The sequence below is a fragment of the Capricornis sumatraensis genome, chromosome 13 (genome assembly GCF_032405125.1).
Source record: "Capricornis sumatraensis isolate serow.1 chromosome 13, serow.2, whole genome shotgun sequence".
In the NCBI taxonomy this organism is placed as follows: Eukaryota; Metazoa; Chordata; class Mammalia; order Artiodactyla; family Bovidae; genus Capricornis; species Capricornis sumatraensis.
This window is the reverse complement of record NC_091081.1, coordinates 26,093,882-26,104,346: the sequence shown is the minus strand read 5'-3', so window position 1 is coordinate 26,104,346 and position 10,465 is coordinate 26,093,882. Positions and strand designations below refer to the sequence as shown.

The window sequence follows — 10,465 nt, the reverse complement described above, 5'->3', positions numbered from 1 at the left end:
CGGGGCGGCCGTAAGTCACTCCGCTGCCGCAAGTCGCCGCCGTCGCTCCGCTCCTCTCTAGGTTCAGATAAAGATTTTCCGTCAGAAGGCCGCGCAAGTGTACTTGCGCTTCACCGTTACCATAGCGACTGGGCCTCCGGACCGCTGATCCTCGCTGCCTTGTCAACATCTTTGAGCGTCGGCAGCTCCGGAGGCCGTGGTAACTGGCGGGTAACTAGGCTTTGGAGTGGGATTTTAAAACGCGTGTCTTTAAAGCTGTCTTGATCTGTCAGAGGTTTAGTCTTCGTTGCCAGTCTTAATGCTCGAGTCAGTGGGTCAAATTCCGTTTATTCCGATTACTTGGGACGCTGAGTTACTTTATCTATTCAACAAGCCCTTTGTTCTGATAGAAAATAGACTGTGGATGAGCACAAAGAAACCCCAGACCGACAGATGTGTCAGGGTACAGCCGAAACTAGGTGATTATACCCTCTGACTAAAATGGCGCTTCAGAGACCTAAGCTGTGTATGGTGAAGTCGCATGCTCCCAACATTAACTTCTAGACCTTCTGGAGGATTCAAAAGAAATTAAGACATAGATCCAGCTCCAAGAAGCTTGCAGTCTAATTGAAGATACACACGAAATACTCAAAAACATTGTGACCATGTTGTGTAGCGCTGAGTATAAGTGTAATAGGATTCAGTGGGTGAGAATATAAACAAGTAAATAGAAGGTTGGAGAGCTGTTCAGTTGATCTCAACTTTCTTCTCCTGGGTTTGGCTAGGATTAGCATCCAAGGCCTCCACTTAATTATTGACATTGTGTCTTTCAACCTCTTCACCTAGCATTCAAGTTCAGTAGCAAACCAGCTGCTTTCTAGGTTATCACAGTTTTCCAAAGATTTTTTCCAATAGGTTTGCCACTGAACAACTTAGATAACTATCATTATCCTTAAAGTTTCCAGGAATAATTTTCTTGATACTTGCTGCTTGACGGCTATGCTAGTGACTTACATTTTATGTTTTTATTATGGCAGGACCTAAGTCTGTATAAATCAGGATAAAACTAGTCACATGGGCTCCAAGTAATCATAAGGAGGGCAGGGATTACAATTTCTGGAAAACAGAAAACCAGAAATCCTTGATGAACAACGTTTGGAAGTACACCACAAGCACTTGCAAACATGACACCAAAACACAGTATCTGTGGCAGGCAGGGGAAAAAAAAAGGAAAATGACTTTGAATGGAAATGTAGACCTACTCCAAGGGATAAAGAACACTGAAAATGATACATATGTGGGTAGATACAAAATACTTCTCTTGAAAAACTTCTTAAAGAGATGATTGCTTAAAGGAGAAATGATGTGTTGTGGGATTTATGGTATATGTAGAAGTATATATAACAACAAAGTAGTACAGGACATGAGAGGGGAAATAGAATATACTCCTGTAATTTTCTCGCATTAAAAGTGGTATAATGTTATTGAAGGCATACTGAAATGTTAAGATGTATACCTTAACCTTAAAGTAGTCCAAAACAACATTCAAGCTTGTATAGCAATACACCAATAAAGGAGATAAAATAGATTCATAAAATATATTCAGTTGTTTGTTTCAAAAGTACAGAATAAGAACAAAGGGGGAACAAAAAATAGATGGCACAAATAGAATATAAATAGCAAGAAGGCAGATTTATGTTCAGTCATATCTATCACATTACATATACATGCGTACAGCCCCATGGACTGTAGCCCATCAGGCTCCTTCCCCCAAGTAACCTTCTAGGCAAGGATACTGGAGTGGGTTGCCATTTCCTACTCCAAGATAATTTACATATAAATAATCAAAACACTCTAATTTAAAAGTCAGAGATCATCAAGGTGGATTTTTAAAAGCAAGACTTAACTGTATACTGGTTATAAGACAGCTACATTGGATATAAAGGTTAAACGAAAACTATAGGAAAAGATAAATTATATGAATGAGTAGAAAGAAGCTATGTAAATTTTAGAGTAGATTTTAGAGCAAGGGATATTAAAACTAAAACTGTAGGAAAAGATACATTACACGAATACTAGTGAGTAGAAAGTAGCTATGTAAATTTTAGAGTAGATTTCAGAGCAGAGAATATTACTAGGGATAAAGAAAGACAATAATAAAAATTTATCCAGAGTACATAATACTACTAAAAATTTATGCACCTAATAAGAGTTTGAAAATATGTGAAGCAAAAACTGGCAGAATAGAGAAACATATTTATAATTATAGTTGGATATTTCAATATCCTTATTTCAATAATTGACAAACTAGTATACAGAAAACGTAGAAGACTTGAAAAACTGTCAATCATCTAATTACATGTATAGAACATGTCACCCAACAGCAGCAGGATACACATTCTTTTTAAGTGTATGTGGAACATTTGCCAGATAGTCCATATTCTGGCCATAAACAGGTCTCAGTAAATTTAAAGGAATTAAAATACTATAAAGAATGTTCTCTGATAACAATGGAATCAAGAAATCAGTAACAGATATTAATAACTAGAATATCCCCAGATATTTGAAAACAAAATATCACTGTTCTAAAGGGCTTTTCTGGTACTTCAGATGGTAAAGAATCTGCCTGCAATGTGGGAGACCCAAGTTTGATCCCTGGGTTGAGAAGATCTCAGGGAAGTTCCCCTGGAGAAGGAAATGGCAGCCCTCTCCAGTATTCTTGCCTGGAGAATTCTATAGACAGAGAAGGCTGTGGACTATGCCTCATGGGGTCACAAGGAGTCGGACAAGACTAAGTGACTAACACTAACAAATAACCCGTAGGTGAAAGAAGAAACCAGAAAGAAAAAGTTTAACTGAAGGAACTGAACATACAAAATTTCAAAATTTGTGTAATGAAGCTAAAGCAGTGCTTTGATTGAGATTTATAGAATTAAATGCTTATGTTAATAAAATAGGTATCAAATCAATGATCTATGCTTCCATTTTAAGAAACTAGACAAACAAAAACAAACCCAAAGTGAACAGTAAAAAGGAAGTGCCAAAGATTGAGTTGAAATCAAATAAATAGAAAGCAGAAAATTTAATAGAGAAAAATCACTGAAACCTAAATATATTTTCCAGGAGATTCAGATTCTTTTGTGGACTCCCTTGCTCATAAGATAAAGTCTAAACTCTTTAACTGGGTTCATGTTCCTGCTTGATTTAGCCACTACTTACTCTTTCTGACCTGGTTTCTTTTTTCTGTTTTTTAGGTTTTCTGTCCTCCTTTCTGTTGGTACATGGCCTCTGTACATGCTGTTTCCTCTGTTAGCCCCCTTCCCAAATGTTTCAGTGTCTTTGCTTCCCACTCATTTCCACCTAGTTAGTGCCTGCTCATCCTCTAGATTTTGTCCTAGTCTAGCGTGCTCTCCCCTAACCTGGAAACTCCGCTAGGACAGACACTATTTGATTTGCTCACTATTTTATCTTTAGTACTTAACACATGCCTGGCTTATGGTGGATTATCAGCAAATACATATTTTTTTGTATGAATGAGGTAATTCTAATAATGGATCTGTTTTCTTAGGATGTGTCCAGTTCAAAGATTACTCTTTTTCTGTATCTCATGAACCAATATCCTGAAGAGTGAAAGATCACTTATTCTTGGGCTTATGAGAATTGAGAGAGAGTATTTAGAGGTTTCACCATTTTTTTCGCTGTCGATAGTTTGCTTATTCATCCATTTCTCTGTGAATATACTCTGATGTATATACTCATACTGGATAGTTTCATCATTAAGACTACTTTTTGGTTTGTTTTGTTGTGTCATCCATATTAAAGAAGAAACTTGGCACAGCTTGTGCCAAATAAACTAATTTAAAATGATAAATTGGGGGAATTTAAGAACATTCCACTTCCCTGGTGGCTCAGACGGTAAAGCGTCTGCCTGCAATGCAGGAGACCTGGGTTTGATTCCTGGGTCGGGAAGATCCCCTGGAGAAGGAAATGGCAATCCACTCCAGCACTCTTGCCTGGAAAATTCCATGGACGGAGGAGCCTGATAGGCTACAGTCCATGGGGTTGCAAAGAGTTGGATAAGACTGAGCAACTTCACTTTCAAGAACATTTCACTTGCCAATACCTTATTTTGCAGTTTAAAGGTAGTGTCAATATGTCAGTGATTGAAAAGTGAAATCAGTGCCTCAGCACTCTGATTTTAAGAATTATGCAAAAAGATAAGAGAACTTGTGCTGATTGAATTTTTGTATCCCAGGCATTAGCTTTTTATTCCTCAAAACAACTCCGTGATGTAGGAATTAGTACCATTTTACAAGCTTAGTGATTTGCTTAGTCTCAGAGCTAACATGGTGTTCAAATTTAAACCTAATTCTAATGCCAAAAGCCATGAGTTCCACACTGCCACCTCCATAAAGAATTCAAACTGTTAAAGAACATTTTGCCATCCTAAGGACCCAATGTTTGGTCCCAGCGATATATCAGCTAATAATGGCTAGCAATTATTTCAGTTTATCTGACCATGACAGTTAAATGGTTTCTCTGACTAAAATTGTGATAAACTCTTCACGAATAGCACCCTAGTAAGAAAGAGAAGGTAGAATTAAGGTTTTGTCTAGCATCATCTTAATTATGGAAAATGCTATTTTCCTACTGTATAAAGCTTATGAAAACAGAACAGTGGGAACTTAGCATAAAATGTAGGTAGTAAAGAAGACTTTCATTAAATGTGAAAAATGCTCACTAGCATTTAATAGTTCAGTCATCACTAACAAAACTGAAAAAATTGATTAGCTGAAAAGTAATTTTCTGGCTTAAGCGTTAAACTTAAGTATCATACTCAGTACGGTAAGCTGTTATTGATACAGAGATTGGGAGAGAGAGGTTGGTCCAGAAGATAAGTTTCAGCTTGTTGCTGGAATGACAAATTGAGACATTTTATTCTCTAGCAGGTAGGAAACTATATGATAGAATCTCTGATGTCATAATTTCTGGGTGTCACTGGGCTCTTTGGTCATCATTCATTTGGCAAGGATGGTACGAACAGAGGAGAGTCTCAGAGTTCAGGGAGCAGAAGAGAGGGGATCCTCTGAGATGTGTTCTCCCTTTCTCAATTGTCGTTATTCCTGTCACTTAGGAATTTCAAGGCTCTTTTGAGGAAACAAGAAATAAGAGGTAGTCCAGGCCTTAAAGAGAGGTTGTAGAAAGTCCTGCACAGGAAGCACTAGAGAGAGATTTGTAAAAGTGCAGTGTGAGGCCTTTTCAGTGGGATGAGGAATAGGTAGATTAAATTGATCAGGGTTATTAATTAAGGGAAAGCCTGGCAGACAAAGATAATGAGAAAAATAGCATATGAAGTGAGAAGAATCTCATGTGATTTTGCGCAGGTTGATTAGATGGCTTATTTAGAATGGAGATGCAGCATTCATAGATTAAAATATTTAATGTTACTAGAAAACAAGACCATGACAGCAAGAATAAAACCCTCATATATACGTTAGAGACAATTTTTAGCTACGTTTTAGCTTGTGGTGGAGCTGTGAATTGTGATATTTTATTTGTTAGCAGGTAGGAAACTATGTGAAAGAATCTTCTGATGTCACAATTTCTGGGTGTCACTGGAACATTTGACCATCATTCCTTTGGCAGTTCCAGCCTTCCCTGGAAGGTCAGTAGAAGCAATTGATTTATTCACCTCTACAGGAATCAGACTGGGCCTATTTTGGTAAGTCTATGTATCAAATTAGCTGAAACTTAATACTTACATACAATAGTTAAACTAAGCCATAGATTTTTACTGTGGTTTTACTAACTTGTCATTGAATGTGACATTTTTTTTCCTCGATAATTGATACAGTCTATAAAAACTAATATTCAAATTCCAAAGCTTTAATAATTTAGTTTTATTATTACCATCATAAATACTTATTAGGCATAGAATACTGCACTAGGCATAAGAAACAGTTATGAGATATTTTTCACTTTTCCTGTCCTTTGCTGAAGACGTGAATTTATACAAGATAGAGCTACTATGCTCAGACAGTAAAGGGTCTGCCTGTAATACAGGAGATGCTGGTTCGATCCCTCAGTTGGGAAGATCCTCTGGAGAAGGGAATAGCAACCCACTCTAGTACTATTGCCTGGAAAATTCCATAAACAGGGGAGCCTGGGAGGCTACAGTCCATGGGGTCGCAGTGTGTCGGAGACGACTGAGTGACTAACATTTTCACTTTCACTTTCCCAGGCACTGTTCTAGGTATTAAGGATTGAATCCATGGTGACAAAGATATAGAATGAGAGTGGGGCCGGGGCGGGTGGCGGGGGACAACGATTAAGAAAAAACATTTACAGAATTTTAGAGCACTGGTTCTTAACAGGTGGAGATTTTTCTCCCTTTTTCTACCAAGAGACATTTGGCAATGTCTGAAGACATTTTTGACTGTCACAACTTTGAGGATAGGGTGCTATTGGTGTGTAAGTAAGTGGAGGCCTTGGATGCTATAGAACTTCCCACAAGGTGCGGGACAGCCTCCTTCCTCAACAAAAAATTATGTGATCTTAAATGTCAGTAGTGTTGCAGTTGAGAAATCCTGAATCAGAGTAATGATAACTGTTACGAAGTAGTAATAGAAAGCTAAGAAAACATATAGTGGAGGGTTATAAAGGGCACCTCTGAGAAAGGGAAATTTAAATTCAGACTTAATGAATGATTTGGCCCTAACAAGTAAAGAGTGGGAGCAGTGAGGTGGGGAAGAATTCCAAGCAGAGGCAACAGTGGACAGTCAGGAGCTTATTTTGTGTAGCTGTGTGTGTATCATACATATCTCATATATACATTGCATTGTATATGTATTTATATTTAATGATGCTCAGCAACTGCTGAGTAATAATAGTTAACATCTGTTGAGCATGTACTATGTCTTAGGCACTGCATTTTACATGTATTGCTTCATTTAATCCTCATTATTACCCTGGAGGTGGATACCATGACTAAGCTCAGTTTATGTTTGAAAACATACTTGGTTAAGTATCTTTACTAATATTACATAGTTGGGAAGTGGCAGAACCAGGATTTGAATCCAGGTCAATCCAAGTCTCCTATGGCACTTTCTTTACTAATGTACTGTAAATGTGGAGGAGCAGGGGTTACCAAATGGTCACGAGGGACAGAAGGAATAGCTGTGGATATCATGTAGATGTGAAACGGCTGTGTATCAAAGGAAAAGAAGCGCTTAGATAGGCAGAGAGGCAGAGAGATCAAGCCTGTTGTTGCCATAACCAGTCAAAGTCAGATAGTTATTTTTCATGTAACAGAAATGGACTTCAGTTATGTTAACCATAGGGCACAATTTAATTTTATCATCTAGTGGCCATTTTATATTTGCTCAAGACTTAAAATTGTATGTAAGAGAGAGTTGTATAAATAGAGTGTATATGCACTTTTATAGATCTTTAAAAATGTCATTTTTCAGAATGTTTCTATGTGCCTGTAGCAGAATTAATGTTAAGAATTCTGAAGAGCTTTTTGAAAACAGCTCACTTCTCATCTCCCTTATTTTAACTTTTTAACCTAGGTTTTCAGTGAATTATGCCTTTTCGGTTTGGGACTCAGCCAAGGAGGTTTCCGGTGGAAGGGGGAGATTCTTCAATTGGGCTGGAGCCTGGACTGAGCTCCAGTGCTGCCTGTAATGGGAAAGAGATGTCACCAACCAGGTAAAAAGTCTTCTTACCCTAATAACTGAGGAGACATATATGGCTATCATCAATATGAGCTTTAGTTAACATTGAATTAGTAAGAAAGAAGCCCCAGAATATTGCTGTTATTAAATTGGTATTTTTTATAAAGCCTTTTTTTTTTGGTGTTGACCATTTTTTAAAAAGTCTTTATTGAATTTATTACAGTGTTGCTTCTGTTTTATGCTTCCACTTTTGACTGCAGGGCATGTGGGATCTTAGGTCCCTGACCAGGGATTGAACCCACACCCCCTGCCTTGGAAGGTGAAGTGTTAACCACTGGACTGCCAGGGAAGTCCCCTGAAATTAATCTTAACAGAGCCTAGGTTTTCTTAGCATAGTCTGTGTATTATACCTCTGTAAGTCTGAATGGTAGACCATTTTTTGGGGGTAAATATTTATCTTGATTTTGTTATTTATAGTTTCAAGATTATATAACATCCCATCAAATAAGCAAACCTCAGTGTTTTTTGTGTGCAGGGCACTGTTCTAGGCTTAAGGCTATAAAATGTGAAAAAACTCAGACCTCAGATTTAGTGTCACTTTGGCTTTTACTTGACATTTGGCAGAAGGTCAGTGATACAGAAGTAAAAATTCTATGAAACAAAATCATTTTTGCAAAATTGAAGAAAACTATAATAGGATTTTTTCTGCTGTTTACCATAGCAAATAGTATATTGATTTCTCATGGCTTGGAGATTTTCAGAACATGAATTTAAACTTAGTAAGGGAGGTAACTTTAAACATCAGAGTTGTTCAGGTATAAAACAGAAATAGTTATCACTAGTCTTTAGAAACGGAGAAGGCAATGGCACCCCACTCCAGTACTCTTGCCTGGAAAATCCCATGGATGGAGGAGCCTGGAAGGCTGCAGTCCATGGGGTCGCTGAGGGTCAGACACGACTGAGCGACTTCACTTTCACTTTTTACTTTCATGCATTGGAGAAGGGAATGGCAACCCAATTCAGTATTCTTGCCTGGAGAATCCCAGGGACGGTGGAGCCTGGTGGGCTGCCATCTCTGGGGTCGCACAGAGTCGGACACAGCTGAAGCGACTTAGCAGCAGCAGCAGCAGCAGCAGCAGCAGCAGCAGCAGCAGCAGCAGTCTTTAGAAATGTTTAAGGTTGGGTTATTGTTTGGTGGGGATGTTGGAAAGGAAATTCAAGCACTCGGTGTATTTTTGGACTAGATGTCATTTAAGGCTCTTTTAAACTTGGGATCCTATCGACATTTGAATAGTACATGGAGTCATATGTTCAGTTTTATATTTTCCCGCAAATAGTCTAGTTTTTAAATCACTCAACTGGAGTGATTTTAAGATGCATATACATATGAATTGCCATCGTATTATCACTTAGGTTTACAACTATGCACTTCCCCTTCCAGTTTTCTTGGCTATTAAGTAATTGCCGGCGACGGAATGAAACACCAACACTGCAGAGTGGTTTAAATCTTTATATTTTTAACACTTGCTTCTTACAGCTGCTTTATTTTATATCCCTTGCACAACAACCTACAGGGCAAGCTGCCAAGCACTATGATTCCGAGACTATACAGTGCGCAGGCGCAGGGCAAAATAACCTTTACCTTGACTTACTTACTGCAGCTAAGACTTTGTTTTGGGGAACTTCCTTATCAACTTAGAATCCGTTTTGTCCCAGGGTCTGTTCCTTTTGAGGAATCAGAGAAACATCCTTGTGTGCAAGAAATGTTCTTTTCCCACGGGAACAAACAGGATTCTTAGCTGAACATCTCGTTTGCAAGAATGTTCAGCCCTGGTTGAGAGTCTCGTTTGCAAGCACTTCTCAACCTTCCTTAAACCTAGTTTCCTACACTGGGCAGAACATCTCATTTGCAAGAATGTTCAGCCCTGGTTGAGAGTCTCATTTGCAAGCACTTCTCAACCTTCCTTAAACCTAGTTCCCTACACTGGGCAGAACATCTCGTTTGCAAGAATGTTCAGCCCTGGTTGAGAGTCTCGTTTGCAAGCACTTCTCAACCTTCTTTATACCTTGTTCCCTACAGTAATCACTACATACCTTTCAGAATGAACATATGGAAGGTTATCTTTATATTTATAAATTTCCTTTGATTAAATGTATGTTGCTAACTATTTAGCAACAATTTCTTTGCAATGTAAGTCTAAAATGTCTGCTCCATTAGTGCCACTGTTATAATTATTTTCTGACCTTGAGAGATTTCAAAATGACTTAGCTGAATTGCATTCAAACTTTGGTGCTCTGAAAAAAAATTTCCTTTTTTATATCTCACTACATGTCATTTGTTGTTTTATTTAGGCAACTCCGAAGATGCCCTGGAAGTCATTGCCTGACAATAACCGATGTTCCCATCACTGTCTATGCAACAATGCGAAAGCCACCTGCACAAAGCAGCAAGGAAATGCATCCCAAATAGCACCATTAAGTCTTTTGTAGAGGTCTGACTAGGTCAAGGGTAATGGGCCAGTATCATCTTATGATCTGGTAAACAAATAAAAGTGGTGGCACCTTTGGATGATGACAATAGTTGAAATATTTCCTTTTAGTTGGGAAAGACAGAAATGTAGTCTGTAAAACGTGTGCAGTGAGAAGTCATCAGTTATGTTTGATAGATAAGACAGACTAATATTTCACAGTTAGAAAGCACCTTCGAGATCATCTTGCTCACAGTGGATCATTAATATCAATAATTCATGGTGAAGCTTAAGTCACCTTGATTATCAGATAGGAAGGGCTCATCCTCAATGCTTAATGTG

General features: G+C 38.2%; 1 protein-coding gene across 3 annotated transcripts; it reads left to right on the top strand.

The window, feature by feature from the left end:
• The first annotated feature begins 83 nt into the window (after nucleotides 1-83).
• On the top strand, nucleotides 84-10,161 carry FAM229B (family with sequence similarity 229 member B). Of its 3 annotated transcripts, none has more exons than XM_068985542.1 (4): nucleotides 84-199; nucleotides 5,542-5,644; nucleotides 7,551-7,689; nucleotides 10,008-10,161. In XM_068985542.1, exons 3-4 carry the CDS (start codon nucleotides 7,565-7,567, stop codon nucleotides 10,123-10,125), a joined length of 243 nt encoding a protein of 80 aa, XP_068841643.1. In that variant the 5' UTR covers nucleotides 84-199; nucleotides 5,542-5,644; nucleotides 7,551-7,564; the 3' UTR covers nucleotides 10,126-10,161. The 3 variants fall into 3 exon arrangements, with proteins under 3 accessions (XP_068841643.1, XP_068841641.1, XP_068841642.1); XM_068985540.1 differs by having other exon boundaries at nucleotides 5,542-5,701; XM_068985541.1 differs by having other exon boundaries at nucleotides 104-199; nucleotides 5,545-5,701.
• The last annotated feature ends 304 nt before the right edge of the window (nucleotides 10,162-10,465 follow it).

Coding starts and splice junctions, on each gene's coding strand:
- FAM229B (XM_068985542.1), top strand. CDS start 7,565: ATGCCTTTTCGGTTTGGGACTCAGCCAAGGAGGTTTCCGGTGGAAGGG. Junction 7,690..10,007: donor AAAGAGATGTCACCAACCAG/GTAAAAAGTCTT, acceptor TGTTTTATTTAG/GCAACTCCGAAGATGCCCTG.